This window comes from Acomys russatus, chromosome 4 (assembly GCF_903995435.1).
Source record: "Acomys russatus chromosome 4, mAcoRus1.1, whole genome shotgun sequence".
NCBI lineage: Eukaryota > Metazoa > Chordata > Mammalia > Rodentia > Muridae > Acomys > Acomys russatus.
Window position 1 is genome coordinate 17,968,549 of NC_067140.1, and position 21,110 is coordinate 17,989,658.

Genomic DNA, 21,110 nt, shown 5'->3' on the forward strand with positions numbered 1-21,110 from the left:
CCCCCAAAGTAAGATGGAGAGTGATAGAGGATACCTAATGTCATGTCACTTCTGGCCTTCGTATGCACACATAGAGATGCATGCGTGTATACCCTGACACACACACACACACACACACACACACACACACACACACACACACACACACACGACAACAGGGAGAGTCATTAGATCCCTGTGGAAAGAACCAAGTGACAGTCTTGGCCATCTACAGACCATATTCGGGGCGGGGGGCGGGGAAGTAGCCATAATGAGACACACAAAAATGTTATCAGCTCTAATAACTGCTGAGGGGCCAGGAGATGCACTCCAGGGCAGGAAAAATGGTGACCAAACAGACACCAAAGTCACATGGCCCCACCTCAGAAAAATCCAGCTCTGCAGTGTGAAAAGGCCCAGACAAATCTGGTCAGGGTTACCCTCTCTTTCACGTCAGACGGGCCCAACGTCATTGGTAGAGACCCGGGCTACATAGTCAGGTCTGTGGGCTCCGGCCTTGATCACTGACAGCAGAGTGAATGCTGAGCCAGAAGCCCATATAGGGAGCAGTGAGGGGTCCCCCTCTTGTCCAGCCTTTCACTGCCTGAGGTGAATAGCTCGTGAGCCTCAACTGCTTTGAGGAGCACTTAGGAGGCTGAGACAGGAGCCAGTCTGGGCTACAGAGTAACTCTCAAGAAATAGAAAGAAAGAAAGAAAGAAAGAAAAGAAAGGAAGGAGAGGAGATACAGTTGGTTGGGTTTCCAAAGCTCATCCTTGGGGGACACAGAATTCCTTGAAGAACTGTCAAGATATTGAACTGGGACCACAGGCTTCCAGCCCAGCTCCCATCCTTGATCTGTGGCAGAGAAAATACTGACATGCGAAATGGCAGTGCTCACAGAAGGGTATCACCACGGGCTGTGGCAGATAAACTCTGTGGGTCTATGCACCCAGAAAAGGACAGAGTCTTCACCTTTTCACTGATGGGTGCGGCTACCCAGTGAGGTGCTGCCAATCAGAGCGCGAGTGGAAATGAGTCAGTTTAGAACCATCAAAGCGGAACCTAAGGCTTCAAGGGAGTTTGTGTAAAGGCACAAGCTGTTAGTGACACTCCAACTCAACCTAACAGCAAGGGAGGGAGAGGCTTCAAGGGGAGCGGCAGAGGAAGATGGCCACTCTGCGATGCTGGGAAAGGGTCAGTAGGCAGGACTTGCAGGCACTCCCACTGGGACGACAGGTTCATGGACCTCTCGCAAACCTTCTTGCCTCCTGTGCCCCTGGACACTGTCACAGCTCTGCCATGGCCCTAAAGGGTCCTGTATACCCCAGCTCCTGCCTGGCTGTCCCAGGCACCATTCTTTTCTCTTTGGTTTTTTCCAAGACAGGGTTCTTCTGTGTAGCCTTGACTGTCCTGGGCTCATTTTGTAAACCAGGCTGGCCTCAAATTCACAGAAGTCCTCCCGCCTCTGCCTCTCTGAGTGCTGAGATTATAGGCATGTACCACTGTGCCCGGCTCCTAAGTACCATTGTTAACTAACTTTTAATACCTGCCCTGGTCCCAAAGTTTTTTTGTTCTCAGACTCCAGCCTGCTTCTCCATATGCCACCCAGAAGGCACATCTGGCCTTTACTTCACTAGCTAAGTTAAGAGTCTCAGACAGAGAAGAGAGTCACTAGCTAGGGTCACAGGGCTTGCAGACTGGGGCTGGCAGGATCAGGCAGCTTGGGCTGGGTGCTCCACCCACCCCCACCCCGCATGCAGTCCATCCCTGAGAGCTAAGGTTCTTAGGTCAGCACCTGTTCTTGTTTTTGTTTTTGTTTTGTGGTGTTTTTTTGTTTTGTTTTGTTTTTTGTTTTTTTGAGACAGGGTTTCTCTGTGTTAGCCTGGACTGTCCTGGACTTGCTTTGAGGACCAGGCTGGCCTTGAACTCACAGCAATTCACTTGTATCTGCTTCCCAAGTGCTGGGATTAAAGGTGTGCACCACCACCACCCAGCTCAGCTCCTGCTTTTAAGACTCGGGTTTCCTGAGGATGCTGCTGTGCAAAGCAGGGCCCTCTGGAGGTGCCCAGGTAAGGACTGTGGGAAGACCGTGGGTGCAGGAGGAAGTGTGTGCCCATTCCAGTGCGCTGGCAGGCCTATAAGACACACTGCCTAGAATGCTTTTCAGAAATGCCCTGTGACGGTGCCAACTCTCTGACCCTTGCAGCACTCAGCCATTTTACCCCAAACTTTGTAACAATAGACCTGGTCTGAAATCCTTGCTTGCCCTAGTTAGCTGTGTGGCCTTGGATAAGATGCTGTCTCTCTGTCTCCGATTTAAAACACGAGGGTGTTAGAGCATTTACATCTCTTAGTGAGCGCATAGATCAAACCAAGTAGCAGGCTCCAGCATTGCATAAGAGCGTGGTGGAGTCGAGGCTGTTATGCTGGAGCCCCAGGTTATTTGAGCACAGGCACGTATCTCAACATGAGTAAAAACCCTAAATGCACACATTTTAAAGTCAGAGCCTAGCAAGAATCCTCTGTTTACAATTATGAACATCTACCTGCAGGGCACAGCTGGAATCTACAAAGGGATGGTGTTGAGGTGGGGTCTCTTACAGGAGATGGCAGCATGGCTCCCTGTTGCTTTGCTTTGAAAAATGGGTCTTTTTGGAGGACCAGAAAGACAGCTCAGTGGTTGGAAGTACTCACTGCTCTTGCAGAGGACCCAGGTTCCATTCCCAGCACCCACATGGCAGCACACAACTGCCTGTGACTCCAGCTCCAGGGGAACCAACACCCTCTTCTGGCCTCTGTGGGTACTGCACTCACATGGTGTACATACACAGACTTAAAGAAATATAATCCTAATGGGTCTTTTCAAGGGCTGTAATCTCAGCTCTTGGGAAGCTAAGGTAGGAGGATTTGGACGGAGGTGAAGAGAGAAAACAAGATGGAGGAGTGAGGAGGAGGAGGAGGGAGAGGAAGAGGAAGAGGAAAAAGAGAGAAGGCTGTATACAAATGGAAATTCAGCCAGCAATGACCAAAGTCAACTAAAGCCAGGGCCTCCCTTCTGCCTTTTGACCCTTCAGGCCCCAGAGGCTCAAGGTGCAGGAGCTCAGGGCCCCAGCCTGGCTATGCATGCTCACAGAGCCTGTACTCAGTTCTGAGCAGCACAGCTCCACCCCAGCAGGAAGTGAAAGCTGGCCTCAGTCATCTTCCCTATTTAGCCTTATTACCCAGAAGGCTCACTCAGAGGCTGGGCTCTAAAGAGAGTGTGTGGTTTGCTATGTGTCTCAGCACCATGCTTTTTTGGCTCCCTGCATATCACACTCAAAGATACACAAGTCCTCAGGGTCATGGGGCAGTGATATTATCCCTAGTCTTTGAGCATTGCTCAATGCCCTTGAAATGAGCCCCCCAGATGCTTCCCTAAGGCTCACTTCACTCTGACCAGGTTCAAGTCCTTCCTGCAGCCAGCACTAACTGCCTGTGAGGTCTTCAAGTGGTAGCTAAACTAAACCTCTCTGTGTTTTAGTTTCCTCCAAGAATCAGGCTGCGTATTAAAATAGGCAGTTTCAAAAAAAATGCTCACCCAAAAGCTCAGGCCACTATGGGTGTCACTGCCATTCTGCTTTAGAACCTGGGGTCTCACACTTGCCCCTGGGGAAGGAAAATTGGTTGGGTCCCTATTTCAGGCTTTGGGGGCTGGAGCCTCATTATGGTGCATTCTTTGCTCGATGCATACAATAGTCACAGAAGGAACTCACAGACAAGAGCTGGCTGAATCCATCATGGCAGCCTGTGGCCAATAAAGAATGGACAAGTGGATAGATCGACGGGTGGGTGTATAGACTGACGAAGAGTAAGTAGGTGGATGAGTACATGGATTGATAAGTAGAAGGACAGACACATGTATGGATTGGTGGGCGGATGATAGATAAATGCATGGAAGGGTGAGTGAGCTGATGTAGATGGATGGGCTGTGGGTGGGTAGGTAGATGGTGGGTGGGTGGGTGGGTGGATGGATGGATGGGTGGATGGATGGATGGATGGATGGATGGACAGGTAGATATCAGTTATGTCGATACTGGGAAGTCCTTAGAATAAGGCAGACATGTATTCTCCTAACTTAAAACCATACTGTTTTATTAAGAAGCAACCTGGCTCAGGACCTACAGACCAATATGTGTGCCACGAGGCCATCTCGTGAGTCTATAAACATGGCTGCATGGACATAGGCAACTACAGACACAGGGATGCTGGGCTGTGATTCCAGGATTTGGCAGACAGAAGCAGGAGGATGTGAGTTCTAGCCCAGTATCACCTATATAGCTGGACCCTGTCTCAAAGTAACAGAGTAAAAAAGGCAGAGAGCCCAAGTCCAAGCCACGCCCAGGCCACGCCTATGGCTGGGCTAGCTGAGGAGAAATGTGGCAACACCCTCCTATCTCCTCTCACTTATTCAAGACTCATGGAATACGATTCTGGCTCTAACCTACTTGCATTTTAATCTTTCTAGTTTTTTTGTTTTTTAACCAAGACAAGAACTCATGGGATAGCTTCCAACTCTGTATGTAACTGAAGATGACCCTGAACTCCTGATTCTCCTGCCTCCTCCAGTGTGCTAGATGAGTTCTCTACCAACTGAGCTACATGCATTCCCAGGCCCTTTATCTTTTTTTTTTTTTCAAATTAAAAACAGTTTTTCTTAGGAAACATATATACAGCAACTCCCTGCTTATCTGCCTGTCCACAGACACCCTTGGGGCCACAATCACAGTAGCTGGATGCTCGACACATACACACACTGGCTCAGATCAGGGGTCACTCACACTGTAGACCCTGTTCAGGCTAGGGACAGGGATGAGCATCTTTGTGCCCTCCAGGGGTTACTCAGACTGGGAGGCGGGACCTGGCCTCTCACCAGAGCTCATAACAGAGACCAATGGTCTTCACCCCCTTGGAATGGGGACCCTGCCTCTAATCCCTGTCTGTTCTGGTCCTCATAGCTATCTCACTTCTGCCTCCTGCTCCCCATGGCTCTCAGAACCACCTAGACTTCTCCAACCTTCATGCCACAGCTGCCGTAGCTCCAGTCATGGAACAGAAACTGGGAAAGGAGCAGAAAGGTGGGGGGCAAATAAAAAAATCATACAAAATTCATGCATTTACCCCCCCCCCCCGGGTACTATCAAGGCCTCAGCCCAGCATCTTGCACTCCCCAGTTTCCGACCCCACTCAGGTCTTGATCTCACGTACACCAGCTCCTGTGGAACAGACCCCAGAGGACACAGTACATGGCTGCCATCCCTAGTTGAAATAAAAAAAAAAATTGGTCTTTGGAGCAGATATTTGGGGAAACTCCCTTGATCTGAAGGGAACAGGACTTGGCGACCAGCACAGAGGGGGGCCCTTCCAGCCTTAGTCAGAGGGGGGAAAGGAGCCAGGAGTTTTGGGCAAAGAGGCTAGGGATAGAGGAACGTTAGCAAGACTATAAGGAAAGGTGGGAGTGAGAGGCTCAACTCAGCAGACACCACAGGCTTTGGGTATCTACACTGGGCAATCTTACCAGGGTGCACAGAGGAAGGAAAGGTGTGATGGAGGGAAGGACAAATGAATGGATGAAGGGAGGGATGAAAAGAGGAGTGGGGGGATGGAGGCAGGAAGGGCTAGTTGGGGGCTCAAAGAGGGAGGCAGGATAGAGGGATGGATGGGTGGGTAGGTAGATGGATGGATGCATGGATGCATGGATGGACGGATGCACGGATGGATGGATGGATGATGGATGGATGGACAGATGAATGGATGCATGGACAGATGCATCGATGGCTGTGTGGATGGATGAGGATACATGGGTGGACAGATGCATGAGTAGACAGATAAACAGATGGACAGGACTGAGGATAGTGCTTGGTTGGTAGAGTGATTGCCTGTTGTGCACAGGTCCTGGGTACTGATACCTAGTCCGTCATGAACTGGGCACAGTAGCACATGCCTGAAATCCCAGCACTCAGGAGGTAGAAGCAAGAGGATTAGAAGTTTAAAGTTCTCTTCAGATACATAGTGAGCTCAGGGCTATCCTAAGTTACATGAGACCCTGTCTTAAACAAACAAACAAAACAGATGGGCAGAAGAAGGGAGAAATGGGGGAGGAGAGAAGAGAGAGGAAGGAGAGAGGGAGGGGAGGGGGGGGCTGTGTTAGACATGCAGACTTGTGACTCTATGTCTTCTGGCAGCTCAGAAGGGCTAGGGAGGAGCTCACAGGAAGCAGCAGGCCTGGGGAAGGAGGCTGAGCCCCAACTGTGGCCTGGAAGAGCAGATGGTGTCATCAATCCCAGGAGGAGCCAGCCAGCTTTCAGAAGGAAGGAAAACAGAGGCAGCACTTGGACCCGAGCTGCTGATGGACTGGAGTGTGTGTGGAGGAGATCCAAGTATCAGTTCACGTAGGAAAGCAGGCCCGAGGCAGTCCTCAGGGCCCTGCCCTCAAGCACCATCTAAACAAAGGATGCTGAAGTCATTTCGGCCTGGGCTTTATGATGGCTAAGGAGAGTAAAGTGGGTCCTTCTTAGAACGTGGCAGTCAGGGAGGTCAGGGATGTTCCCTTGGGTAGGTTCTTATGGTGACAGGAAAGCCGAGGCTGATTTACACAGATCTGTAGAGAAGCCACTGGATTCCTACACCAAGTCTCTCTCCTGACCCCACTGGCTCAGAGGAGCTCATCCCAGGCCAGTATGGCAGTGCCTCGCCCATGTCTCAGGATGCGCTCGCCTCTCCTCTTCCTGTCTGTGCTTGAGGATCATCTGAGAGATCTTAAAACAGTAATGAAGCCGGGCGTGGTGGCACACGCCTTTAATCCCAGCGGCACTTGGGAGGCAGAGGCAGGCGGATTGATGTGAGTTTGAGGCCAGCCTAGTCTAGAAAGTGAGTCCAGGACAGCCAAGATAACATAGAGAAACCCTGTCTCAAAAAATCAAACAAACAAACAAAAACCAAAGACCAAAAACAAAGCAAAGCAAAACAAAACAAAAACAAACAACAACAAACACCCAGTAACTAGATCACATGCTCTACTGGAAACCTCCAACTCTCTACTACCTTGGGGACAAAACCGAACTCCTTTCCATGCCTACAGACCACAGAAGAGATGTCTCTCTCTGGTGCTCCTCACCCTATTGTCCACTGTGCCCATCCCCATCACAGCCCGGGATCCGGGACAGATCCTCTGGTCTGAGACACTCCTCTACAGTGCCTGCATTCTTTGTCCCCCTGTGCCCCCCCCCCACCGTAAGGCTCTGCTCAAAGCCATCTCTTCTGGAAAGTTCCTTTCTGATCTCTCTGCCCAGTTTGCAGATTTCATCAATGAAAGCAGGGGCTATCTAGTCACACTCAGACCTCAGAACATCAAATTCTACTTCCCACAAACATGTGTGCTCCTTTCTTTGTTGCTGCCTGGGATGCAGGCCTGAGAGCAGCTCATGGCTTGTCTGAAGATCACAGCAAGCAAGCGCCTGCATTCCCCAGCTCTGCTGCAGACTCCATGCCCTGCTCATAAACAAGCCCAAAGTGCTCCACCCCCACAAGGCAGGCACCTTATCTGTCATGCCTCTCTTGACACACAGTAGATGCTCAATAAATACCCTGAGGTGGATGTGGAAGCCCTGGGGGGGGGGCCAAGTGAGTGGCTGTCTACCTTCCATAGAGGCCTTGAGCTCTGTCTCATCCCCACCCCTCCTGCAGCCTCTGTTCTCAAAGTTGAGCATCATCTACAGACAACAGCGGCCGGCTGCAGACACCAGGAGCTCTGGGAACCAGGAAACTGGGGTTTGGGGCCCTGCCCTCCACTGTCACCTCAAGGAAGTCTGTGGACTGCTGTGTGACTCAGCACCTCCATCCGTGGTGGGGGAAGGGAAGGAGCTGTCATCACCCCAGCTCTGCTTGGCCAGACTCAGAAGTCTGAAGGCTCTCCACATGAAATGGGGACACTGTCCACTGTGCCAGGAGGGATGCTTCTGATAGCCAAGGAAGTGATGGGCCTTGCCTTGTAGTCCCCATGTGGAGAGATCAGAACTTGCCCAGGAGGGTGGCTGATGCCTCCAGTGCACCCACTGTGTGCCTATATGTGCAGTTCTTATCCCCTGTTCATGTTAAAACACCACTGACCCCATTTTGGAGTTGGGGAAACTGAGTCCTGAGGAACACAGAGGAGGGCATACTGGGGATTTTGACGGGCACTCTGAAGCTACTGACCAGAAGGGCAGCTTACAAAGGCTGTTGGTACTAGGGACAGATTTTTCTTCCTTCCTTCCTTCCTTCCTTCCTTCCTTCCTTCCTTATTATGTGCTTTCCATTTTTTATGGTTTTGGACAGGGTACTATGGAGCCCGAGGGGGCCAAGAGCTTGCTTTTGTAGCTAAGGGTGGCCTCGAACCTCTGATCGTCTCACTTCCACCTTCCAAGGGCTGGCAGTACCGACAAGCATCGCTGTGCCTGGATTTAAAGACTAGCTGGTGCTGGGAAGAGAACCCATGGCTGCGTGAGTGCTAGGCAAGTGCCCTCCCAACCTAGTGTCATCTGGTTCCCTCTTCCCAAGCACTGGGATAAGAGGCATCTGCCACTGTCAGTTTCTAAGGGTGCAAACACTTTGACTCAAGTTAACCAGGAAACTCCTTCCTCCTTGGCCTCTTTCCAAGATTCCACACAGAATGCGGATGAGCCACGAGGATGCTTAGGCAAGGGTGCCTCTCAGAGAAAGTGGTCCAGGAGTAAGCCGTAGGCGAGAGGAGAGTACCTCAAGAGACTGGTCTATGCAAGGAGGCAGGAGCTCAGGCACACACTCAGCCATCCAAAAATAAAATGTTCTCTGTCTCCGGTGAGGCTTCGGGACTGCTGTCTGGCCTCTGTCTTTGGAGGGGGTTGAGAGAGGGTATGACAGCGGCCTCAGTGAGTCACTGAGGGCAAAGGTCCCCTGAGCCTTAGTCATGCCATCCAGCCTGGAGTGGGTACTGTTCACAGAAGCCCACTCAGGCCCCAAGAAGCCACACCCCAAGGAGAGAAACAGGTCCAGGAGAGGCTGTTGATAAGGTACCTTGAATTTCCTCATCACTCTCATTCATGGAAAAGTACTTATTGAGCAAAAATGTTTCAAAATGTATTTTAAACACATACATGATTCTATTTATTAAACAAAGCCCAAACGATATCTGCTTTGGGAACCTGGGAGTAATAATGTGAGTCACGCTGGCCTCGGTGACTCAGTGGGAAAGAGGGAATTCCACCGCCTACGCCTCCTCTTGAAAAAAAAAAAATCAATTTGCCTTCCCGACAGGTGATGGGAGCCTCTGCCATCAGACTGAGCCAAGAAAACCATCCAACAAAACAAGAAACCCGCTTCAAAAAATTTTACTTGTAGAGCTGAGTAATTTGATGTGGGCCTGTGTCCAGCCTACGCCCCCGCGGGACACAGAGAGCCCGGGAGTGGCTTGGCCAGGGCCAGGGGCCTGAATTAAGAAGGACTTACCAGCTGAAGAATTCCAAAACCCTGTGTCACATGGAGGAACCTTCCAAAACATTGGCTCACACCAGCCACGAGAGTCACTTGGTGCCATGGTAACCCTGTCTCCTCAACCACACCGCTTGTGTTTTTGTGTCCTTAGATTTTTTCCTGTTTTGCAATGTTTTGCTGGGACCCCCGACTCTGCTCGAGGCCAGGGGCCAGGGGCCAGGGCTCCCAGCGAGGGCAAGAACAGCCTGGCCTCCCAGCCTGACCTTCCCTGGAAGGCTATGCATCTTTTATTTTGCAGAACACACAGGAACAGAAATCCCTGGTCATTCTCTTGACTTCTCTTTGACATGACAGGAGAAATTTTTCTGCTCAGGCAAATGGCACTCCAGGGTTCCAGATCTTTTTCCAGTTGGGGATAACCCAGAGCCCCCAGTTTGATATCTTTGAACCCCAGTCAACTTGTCTGGGAAATGGGGATAGTACACACACTTCTCAAGGCTAGAGGGACAATAAAGGAGGACACTGCTTTCCTACGGCATGACAGATGCTCAGAGACCATTTTAGAAGTTGAGAGTCCAGCAGCAAATAGTGAGTCCCTGTTCCCAAGGAACCAACAAACAGTCCAGTGTGGGAATCAAGTGGACCCAAGAGAAAGCAGATAGACAAACGGAACGGGCACTGTCAGTGGGGACAGTAGGAGATGACACTGGGTTGCAGTTGAGCCAGGAGAGTTTGAGCAGGAACACCTCTCAGGGGAAGAGACTTCTGAGTAAGAGGCGACACAGTGTGCGAAGGCACAGGGGAAGAGTGTTACAAAGCCAATGGCGCATGCTAAGATCCTGAGGCAGGAAGAAGCACGGAGCATCTGAAGACAGAACAAAGAGGGTTTCTCCACAGCCAGGAAAGCAGAGGGGCGAGATGATCAGCTGAGAGCAGAGGGATGGGCAAAGGCAGAGTCTCACGGGTCCCTGCAGGTCCTACAAGGGATTAAAAATAGGACCAAAACTCATAATAATTCTTATTATGACCGCTGCTATAAATAGAAGCACACTTTCCAAAACACGGGGCTCTCCTAACTCAAGCACCCTGCGGCCCCTCTCCTTGCTGTTTTTCCACCTCCTCAGCTGGTCTTTCTTGATGGGAGTGGAAAGTGCCAAGCCCGTTTTAGCGGACAGCTATAAAAAGCATGCCGAGGCTCCCAGTGCTGATGACCAAACTCTGGGGCTAAGATTAGCCTGGAGCTGTCACCTTTCCTAATGGGAACAGCAGCTGGGATTCCCCTGCCTTGGAAAACTTTGGCCGCCCCACCCTGCATGCAGTGCCTGCTGGCCAAGTGTCCATGGAGATGGGTACAGGGCCGGTTTTGGAAAAACCAACTTCAGCTACAGGGATCCCCCTGCAGGAGGTGAACCCTTGGGGTCAAAAGAGCAGACTCTGTGCCTTGCAAACATAAAGGTAACCCCTGCTAGTGCTGTGAGGAGCACACAGCCCTCTCTCAGGGAAACCCACTTCTTGGGGGATGCTTGGGATGCCTCTGAAGGCCCCACTGGTCCCTGAGATCCTGGCGTTGATGTGAAAGACTCTCCCCAATGAAACAGACAGTGTATCAACAGCTTGGCCGAAACTTGGTTCTCCACCACTACAACCTGGTTCAAGTCTGAGCTTTGGGGAAGGGGGAGGGGCTAAGAGCAAATCAACCCAGGTCTGAGCTTTCACAGACCCTAGAGCCAGGCTGCCTGGACTTCATTCAGCCTTATCCCTACCATGTGCCAGCTGTGTGATCTTCATGAAGTTGTCCAACCTCTCTGTGCTTAGTCTCAGCTCTAGAACTTTAGGGGGAAGTGGCTCGTTTGGAGGGTCATCGGATTGGATAGTAAGCTAGGCAAGCATTTAGAACAGAGCGTGGCTCAGGACTCGTGGCTATCGCTTTTGAATGTCTCTTGGCTTTCTGGGTGAGCGCCTGGTTTTGTCCTTCCCTTGCCAAGTGTAATGATAACAAAGGATAGGATGGGTTTATTCTGCTTCCATCTTTTCGTGGGGCATCACAGAGGCAGGGGCTTGAGACAGCTGGTTGCCCAGCTCACATCTGGTGAACAGTCTTAATGGGTTCCACCCCGTGTGCAGATCCAAGCCCGTATGCCCCCCTCCTATCTTCTCAGCTCCCCAGAAGGGTAAATCACTTGTATTTGACCAAAAGAGTCCTTTCTCAGAGAGGTCTAGTAGTCTACCCAGGGTGGGATGGCAATAAAGTTCTGGCTGCTTTGACTTCTGCTGCTGTGATAAAATATTCTGATAAGAAGCAACACAGGAGAGAAAGGGTTTATTCAGCTTCGAAATATGGGCCAGAGTCCATCATTTTGTGAAGGTCCCAGCTCGAGACAGCTGGTCACCCAACATCCATAATCAAGAACAGAAATACATGAGTACACCCATGCCGCCTGTTTGCTTCTTATTTACAAGGAGGTTTTAGTCACTCCTGTGCCTAGGGAATGGCACCACCCATAGTGGGCTGTATCTTCCCACATCAAGACAATTCTCCACAGATGCAGCAGTCAACCAGCTCTAGACAATTCCTCACTAAACTCCCTTCCCAGGTGATTCCAGGTTGTGATGAGTTGACATTTAAAAACAACCGTCATACAGTCTGACCTCAAAGCCTGGGCTTGGGACCGTGCAGCTGGCAGCCCCTCTCCCACCTCCTAAGCTTGTCCAACCCAAACTCACACACAGACAACCTGTGCCTCACACAGGGAATGTGGCCAGAGCTCTGAGGAGGCTGGAGGGCCACAGAGCCAACCATGAGTAATTAATAACCACAAGCTGTGCTCTCAGGGCACGTGACTCCCATACAGCTGGCCCCACCTCCAGGTGCAGGACCGGTGCTTCAGTTTACAGAGGGAGGCAAAACCACAGGCTCAGGGTGCATATTGTCTACAGGTGAGGGCCCTGGCCTTGACCATCAGCTTGAGTACACTGAGTTGGATGAGAAATTTGCTGTTATGATTATGCCCACTGGCTCACCTGACCTCACGATGAGGTCAAGGTGTGGGCGGCCCAGGAAAGCAAGAGGGTTGAAGAGCAGCTAGAGCCAGTCAGTCAGCGCTCACTCACTCATTCAGCAAGCAGCTCAAAGCTATTGACCCAGACACCTGGAGCTGGCTGGCAGCCCCTAGAAGGAGGAACTCAGTAGGCTCCATCCTCCCATTCTTTCTTAGATGTTCCTTCCTGCCAACACCAAGGCCCTGTCACCTTGGACATGAGTAACAAACATTGGTATCTTAGTAGTGTGGTACCATATTTGTCTTGTTGATATTAACAGCAGGCCTGATGATAGTGTCCAGACCCTGGAGAAGGAATGTTACCTGGGCATTTACAGTTCATGTCAACCGCACGCTTGGGCATCTGCTAAGGCAGCCTATCGCCTCACCATGCTGTGATGGTTACTGTTGTCAACTTGGCAAGCCCTAGAGTCAACTGAGAGACAAGTCTCTGGGTGTGCCTGTGAGGGGTGAGCTAGACAGGGTTAAACAAGGTCAGAAGACTCACCCCTAACCGCCTGACCAAATTAAAAGAAGTACTAGCCTTCCGGATTCTCTGCCTCCAAGCTGAAGGTGCAGTGTGACTCGCTGCTTGGTGATGGGCTGGACCCTGGAGTTGTGAGCCAAGGCAGCCCCATCTTTCAGCAGTTTTTGCTAAGGTATCCATCACTGCGATGGGAAAAGTAACTAACATGCATGCCCAGACCAAATAAAACCACGTCTCTGCCTGGGTTATGGAGTCTCAATAAAAAAGGACTACATTAATAAGGTATGCATGTGCCACATCTGTTTATAGCCAGATTCTGCTGACTATGGAGCATCGGCACAAACATTCATGCAACGAGAAAGCATGATTGAACATACAGACACAAAAATGTTTCCATATAAGCAGAGAGAATCAGCCGCTAGAGTCCTGAGGGTAGTGGGTCAGCCCGTCTCCAACCCCAGGCCCTGCTCCCTGCTCAGTATGAGCACTCCAGTGGGCCACGTGATCATGGTCCCATCTTCAAGTCTTCCTAACACTCACTTCTGTTCTTTTCCCACCTTTCCCAGTGACCTCTAGCCATTGATGCTGCTTGTCAGGGCAAACTGGTCACTGCCTGCATCTCAGTCATCAGGACTTAGGTGGGAGAGTAAGGGATGCTGGGAACACACTCCAATCACTGAAAGTCCCACCACTCTTGCCCAGCAATAATGTCAACTGTGTCTGGAAAAGGATATGACCATAAGCCCCTCCCACCTGGGGACAGGGTGTGTTGTCAGTTTTGCTGTCAGCTCCTACCCTAGTGTGTCTCCTGCCCCCGCTGCCACCTGGATACAAGTGCCTCAGAGCGCTATACCCATTGCTCACCATCAGACTTCAGTCTTCTCACAGAGTTTGCTCTGCTGTCCTCCCGTTGCTGTGACAGTACTGGGGCTTCCCACACCTGCTTGCTGCGTTCACTGTCCCCACTGGAGGACATCCTGTGATTCATCTATTCGCAAGAGTCTAATGGAGACCTAAATGCTACCCTTAGCCAGACTGCGCTGCTCCATCTAGACCCCATGGCCGTCCAATCCTAGACACTTTGCCTTTGATGGCCGAGGCCCTAGTTTGTCTAAGGAGACCTGGAGTTTATCAGATCCAACACTCACATTTCCAAAAGGGGACCCCCATCCCCAGATCAGCATCTTCCCACACTGCTCCCCATATGCAACAAACCTCAGTGACAAAGCACCCACCTCACAATAACCCCTCGGTCTTCCAGCACCCACCTCAGAGCTGCAAAGACTCAGTTTCCCTTCTTAATAACAGGAAAAGGGTTTTAGTTTCAATGTTTGGCTTTGGGAGGAAAAATATCAAAACAAAAGTAAGGTTGATGAGAGGGGCCAAGTTCAGTCCATATGGAAACATTCAAGGACCAATTCAAGTGTGTCACCCACACCAACGGTGACCTGCATGGCTGTGGGTCACAGTGGGGTGAGCCAGAAGAATAGGAAGTTACCCCATGGGCTGGAATGTGGTGCAGGGCTCACTTCTGTCTGTCTCAGAGAACCGAGAGAGCACAAGAAAGCCACTGACTGACCTGTGGTCTTCTCCATGAACACAACCTTGGACTCGGCAGTGAAGTTCTGGCCCGTGAGGATCATCTGCTGGCCCCCGTAGACCAGGCAGCTGTCCACGTCTTGTCTCTCCACCATGGGCAGCTCGTGGGCAGAGCGCTGAGCTGAGGACAAGAGGAAAAGAAACACCATGACCCAGAGAAATCGGCTCCAGAGTCGCAGCAGAGAGGGTGGGGTCGGAGACCCAAGTGGGGATCTCCAAATGCCACATCCGTGGAAGAACCACAGGCCACGTGAGCCAATTTGCTCTCATGGCATACTGTTTGCAAGACTCCAGGGCAGTGGCTGTCTTCCCTGCAGAAGAAGCAGGAACAGGACAGAATGGGTCTTCATTCTTCTTTGTGCAGGGATAGGCCCAGCTGAGCCTTCATTAAGGTCCCCTGTGCTCAAGTTGTCTCTTCCTTAGACTCTTCAACCCAAACTCACAGCCCATGTGAGCTTGGGGCACATCCACAGGAAGTTTGTGGATGATTCTGACCATAAGCTATACACTCTAGGATCTGGCCCCTGACATCATTCTCCAGACGTCCCCCTCCATCACTATATTCCCACCAATTTCTAGAACTTCTAGAACATTCCATCTTTCTCTCTCTCTCTCTCTCTCTCTCTCTCTCTCTCTCTCTCTCTCTCTCTCTCTCTCTCTCTCTCTCCCCACACACCCCTGTCTTTCTCTCAGATAAACAGACAGACAGACTGATGGACAGACGGATAGACCAACGAATGGACAGACAGACAGGTAGATAGTATGTGCACACATGTGTGTATTTTCCTGAGGGCAGAACCCAGGTTATCAGGCATGCTAGGTAAATGCTGTACCCCTAAGCACCACCTTGCTACCTCTTCTGCAAGCTACCTCCTTTGAATGTCTGTGCTCTCTTGAGCTCTTGCCCCCACCCTGTGTGAGCAGTTCCTCCCTCATCACCTCAGGTCCTCCTCAACCTGGCCTCCTTTGGGAGGTTCCCTGGGCCACATCTCCACTTCCTTGCCTCCCACCCCACCCCAATCCCTCCCTCTCCTGCCTCTTCCTGCTTAGCCCCTCTCTGGAGAGAGGCTCACTTTCAGACACCCTATGCATGCTGTCCTCAGCCCCAGGAGAACAATCCTAGAGGTGACTGAGCACAGGTAAACAGGTCTCTCTTATATCGGCTTATCTCTGTCCGCGGTGAATGAAAGCTGGGCAGGACAGGCCTGCACAATATGCTCAGGTGTTCACAGCAGCCTTGGAAGAAAGTCAACAGCAGAGATTCACATCCAGCCGAGGGCAGGTCCCTGTCTGGTTCCTGCCTGGTTGCAAAGGGAATCCTCTGGAGCACGCCCAGCACCAGAGCCCTTTATGGTAGGCAGGCTGCAAGGTGCAGGCTCCAGGCCTAAATAGAGGCAGGTGGGTGACCAGCCAGGTGACAAAGGAACTCCAGCTACAGCCACATCCCTCTCACTCCCTCAGGCCCCTCCCTCCCTCCTCAGCCCTGCCTTCCTGGTGAGTCAGCGTGAGCTCCTGGCTCCTCTCCTGGAGCTGAGGGCTGGGCAGAGGGCCAGGTCTTTCCATGCCAGGGCCCCTGGACCTCCCCATCCGGGAGCCAGCCAGGAGCCTGAGCAGCAGCCTCTCCAGAGGCCCAAACTTAACCCTTTCCTTCCATGCCCGCACATATCACCCTCTTCCTCTGTCCCCAGGGCTTGGGGTGGAGACCTTACTGAGCAGCAGGTGCACTTAAGACTCCTAAGGACTCCTAAGGCTTCCACCATGTCCTAGTGACTTGCCCAGCACCATGGTCCTGATGCCTGCCTTTCTGCTCAGAGCCAACACCACATCCCACCACCTGTGGGCTCCAGGATGTGTTGAGTGGCCAGGGATAAAACTGTTAATTCCTCCCACATGGGCATGTTATTAAGCTTGTCTCTCAGTGTGGGAGCCCCTTGCCTTTCTAATTGAACTACTGCTAAGGCAGGGTTACTCACGCAGTGAAAACAGCAGCTACAGGGACAGCTTTTCAGAGTCACCCTTGGTGAAGAGGGGGTGGGGGTGGGTGGGAGGTGGGCTAAGGGGATGCTGGCGCTGGAGACTCCAGCAAGAGCCACCCCTCCCGTTTTACAGGTGGGAAACCTGAGTCATCGATACTGAGGAAGCCAGCCAAGGGCTTGCAGCCAGCCAAGCCGGGACCAGGCTGAGTGAGCTCTCCGAGGGGTGGGAGCCTGCCATGACTCACCATGCACTGTGCATTGGGGGCATAGGGTAGCCTCCTCTCCACACAGCTCCTGGGCCGCCTGCAGGCAGCAGCATCCACCTAGGCACAACTGCAATGCTACCGTCTTCCCTGAAGGGATTGCTGCCTTTAACGAAAGTGTAAAGAGAGCTAGCCACCTTCCTAGAGGCCTCAGCGTCACACCCAAGATGTGGCCAAGTCTTCTGCATGGGATCTCATGGGAGAAGCAAACATCTGGTCCCTCCCCAGCCCCAGCCCAACACCACACTGGACTTCTAAAATGTACGCTCTCAGCCTCCATGTCTCCCACCTTGGGGCTGGACCCCTCTTTACTGTGGGGCCAGGCCATGCACCACTTGAGTATTCAACCCTAAATGTCTGGCCTCTTCCCACTGGTCCCAGTAGTGCCATGCCTACCAGCTGTGATGTCCCAAAATGTGTACAGACACGGCTGGTGTCCCCTGGAGAAGGAGGGACACAAAGTCACTCCTAGCTAAGAGTAGCAGTTGTAGAGATTCTGACTTAAAGAATCTGAGGCTAGGACCCAGCTGTGCTTATTTAGAAAACAATCCCAGCGGCCCCAGATGTTTGGTATCATTGCTGCGGGAGATGGGGGTCCTGCGTCTGCCATCCTTTGGCTTAATGATCCTGGGCAAGTCATTTCACCTCTTTGGGTCTCCTCTGTGGCATGACAGCAGTGCCTGCTACCTACTTCACAGGCAAGCTTCAGGTAGATCACATGTACGCAGCAGACACGGTTAGAACACAGCAGGCAAACTATCTCATCTCAACCAGAACGTCCAGGGTGGATACAAGGAGTAGACAACGGGTGGCCTCCCCTTATTAGCCAGAAAAAGAAGCTTAACAATGTTGTTCTGTATAAAAGGAATTGACAACTTTAGTGTGGTCAGGAGCGTGTAACCTGAGGTAGTATGTGACAATCCCTCAATGAACTGTAGCATGCACTACTGTCCACTGTTTGGTACAACGAGCCCCTGTGCGTGTGGGGTGGGGCAGTGGGTTTTGGGGATGCAACATTTGTCCCATGTATGCTTAGCATGCAGGAACAATACAGTGCTGAGCTTGGCACGGGCTCAGGTACAGTGGCGGCCAGGTCCACCACTGGTTTCTGAGGCTTCTCGGTAGCTCCTGATCCCTAAGGCAGGTGCGCTGACTCTGAAAGGGGGCCTCCCAGGCTCTGCACTGACGTCAGGCTGAGGCGGTGCTTACTAAAAATCCAGAGCCGCCTGGCCACTCCCCGCTATATCTGCATACTTTAGGCAGAGACCAGAAGTGTGCACTTTACCCACCCTCCCACACGGGCTTATCCCAGATGTTTCAGGGCTCAGTTCCACGTGGCAGAGGCCACCCGAGGACAGGGGAATTCCTCCCAGGCAGCACCCCAGTCCTTGGAGAACCCCCTCAGCAAAGTAAAGCGGTCCAATTAGCCTCTGAAAGAGGAACTGAGAAGAGCTGAGTGGCAGGGAGAACGGCCCTCCTGGGGCCTGCAGTTCTGCCTGACGCAACCTCCGCCAGCTACTACTGCTAATTGGAGCAGCATGCAGGACCCCAGAGGGCTTCCCGGAAGTCCCTGGGTCTCCTGGACTTTCTCTCACTGCTCTCGTCAGCCTCCAAAGCTACCGTTCAGCTATTTGGAGATTCCAGGCCATCCAAACCTTCCTGTCTCTAGTTCTTTAAGCAAACCCTGCCTGGGTTCAAATCCATCCTTGTGAACTGGCTCCAGCTTGGGGACAAACCAGACCCAGGCTCCTGTTTAAGCGTCCAGGTGGCCCCCAAGCCTCTTGACGCTGCTCCCTCCCAGTTTCTGGCACCTCATAAATTGTCTCAGGGTCCCATATTTTTACAAGCTCTGAATCCACCGGGCACAGTGGTTCACTTTTCCCAGTGCCAGAGCTGACCTGCAGCCAAGCAGTGAGTACTTCAGGGCTCTTGAGGGAAAACTCACGGGTCCTTTCCCACGCCTACAGGGGTGACTGGCCAAGACCATACTCTGCCTCTGGTGGGGGGGACACAGGAAAGGCTGTCTGGGAAGGTGTCTGTGCAGAGCCAGGGTTCTGTCAGTGTGGGGCAATTACTACCATGGAGAGGACCTCAGGTCCTGGCATGTTATGATTTTTTTAATGCACACTAACACTAAGTGATGAGGGCCCTTTGTCAGTACGAGGATGCTGCAACGTGCCTACAGAGTTCCAAGTCTAGCTTGATGACATGTAGCATTGGGGCCTCAGGAAATCTCTCCATCTCTCCCTTCTTTTCTTTGCTTGAGTGTTTATTGCATTTACTTTTATTGCTAAATATCATGAGCCCAAAGAACAGGATTTACTCCCATTCCAGCGTCGAGGACACCACATCACGGGACACACTTGAAAGCTTGTGGGAAGAAGGGCAGATGAAAAAGACTTGGACCCAGCCTGGGACTCAGCTACTGGAAGAAGCCATGTGGGACACTCACCTAGCAACAAGGCCAGAGGCGCTTTCTGCTCTCTCAGTCAACTGGCCCAAACTGGCCTTTCCTAAGTGTGGGACCACAGGGCATTCTCTTGGAATGGCAGCCTGGAACAGCAGATCCAGACTGGGCCAGAAGGAGCTGCTGTAGCCAGGCCCAGTCTCACTGTGACCTCTCACTACATCTTCCCTGGAGGTGCTCTTATGTGCCCACCAGAGAGTAGGTGCTACCACGTGACCTTGGAGCCCTCAGCCTCCTCATGGAGAAAAGAGGAGGAGTTACCCCACAGGTGATAGGTCCTACCCGTATCACCCCATCCACATGGCCCCAGGTATAGGCTACACTCTGTTCCTTTTCTTTCCTGGCCTGACCTTGATGTTCTCCTAATGCCATGGACACTCTCAAACATCCCTAATAAAGCTCTACCTACAGGCTGCATGAACCCCAGTTCACTGATAGGTCCCCTCATCACTGCCGGGGGTGGGTGGGTTCTGGCTACAGAGACAGAGAAGAGAGCCAGGGCTTCGGCCCGCTCCTATGCAAGCTAGGGCTGCAGTAAGCAGCCAGCCTTCCTGAACCTTTGAGGTGATGGGTTCTGGGGATCAGGCCTGCCCGGGTCACTGGTACATGACAGTACTCAGCAAATATGTCTGGATATTTCTGGATGAGGAAGCAAGGGGCCCATGGGGTGATGAGGCCAGAGAGGGCTGGCACATGCAAGTCTGTGGGCACACTGTGTGCATTCCATGCGGCGCGGTTCTGTCTGCCTGTTCCCAAGTGGCTGGATCAGGCAGGGTGAAATGTCAATCAGCCGGAAAGCCACCTGGGTCCTTGTGCCTCAGCAGAACAGTTCTCTTGGCAACTTCTGCCAGGCTTCCCATTCCTCCCCCAACTGGTAACCTGGCTCCTCTTGAGTGGTATGGTGTGGTGCCCACTGCACTTCCCTGGGGCAGCTTGTATTTGCTGAAGGCTCTCATGCACCTGCAGTTTCCCAGGCTGTGGATTCCCTGTGATGACGTGGTGGCAGCCAGAGGCATGGTAAGTCTGCTTTGTAGTGCTACAGGGACTGTCAGTCACAGGTGACTATCCACTCCAGACCACCACAGGGGTAATGCGGGAGCGGCGGGGGAGGGGGGGGCGGTAGGGCTACAGCTGTGATCACAGCCATGCTTTTATGTGACACATACATGCACACACTTAACCACACACCAGCAAGTGGGGTACTGTAATGACTCCTATCTTCCAGATAGGGAAAACTGAGGCCTTGGGCATTAAGTAACTTCCCTGGGACTAACTACTGTTCTAAACTCTTTCTACTCTCCTGTGGCCCCTGGTATTACTCAAAGTGGCCCAAGTCTCTGCTGACAAGTCTCTTGGGTGGCAGAAGCTGACAAAGGCCTGGCCTGTGTGCAAAGTTGTGTGTGTGTGTGTGTGTGTGTGTGTGTGTGTGTGTGTATGCATGTGTATATATGCATGTATATATATTCTCAAAGAAGATACTGAAGCATCCTGTAATGCAAATAAAAAATGTATAAGTGAGAATGTGTGACATCCAAGGACCCAGAAACACCTTCCCTGAGTGTTTACCAGGGCAAAGGAAAGCCTTTGTCTACAAAAGAATGCTCATATCTTTACCCTGACACCCACACCGTGGGGCAGGCCAATACCACTGTTGATAACTAAGCCATTGTATTCCTACAATTGAACACTGCTCAGCCACCCATAAGAGTAAAATGTTGAACCAAGCAGCAGGAACAGGCTCAGAAATAAAGTACTGGGGAGAGGGGGACAGGGAAACAGCAGGGCCCCCAAATGCCCAGCCTTTGTGTTTATTC

The 21,110-nt window shown here is 51.8% G+C and overlaps 1 protein-coding gene across 4 annotated transcripts in view; it reads right to left on the reverse strand.

Annotated features, from left to right (window-relative positions):
• Nfatc2 (nuclear factor of activated T cells 2) overlaps positions 1-21,110 on the reverse strand; it is a 130,202-nt gene that overhangs the window by 32,942 nt on the left and 76,150 nt on the right. For 3 of the 4 annotated variants that reach the window (XM_051143861.1, XM_051143858.1, XM_051143860.1), the window contains exon 6: positions 14,571-14,711. In XM_051143861.1, the coding sequence (XP_050999818.1) occupies positions 14,571-14,711 (141 nt within the window). Of the gene's footprint in view, positions 1-10,188; positions 10,444-14,570; positions 14,712-21,110 lie in introns of those variants that run through there. The other variant, XM_051143862.1, reaches the window with a different exon arrangement.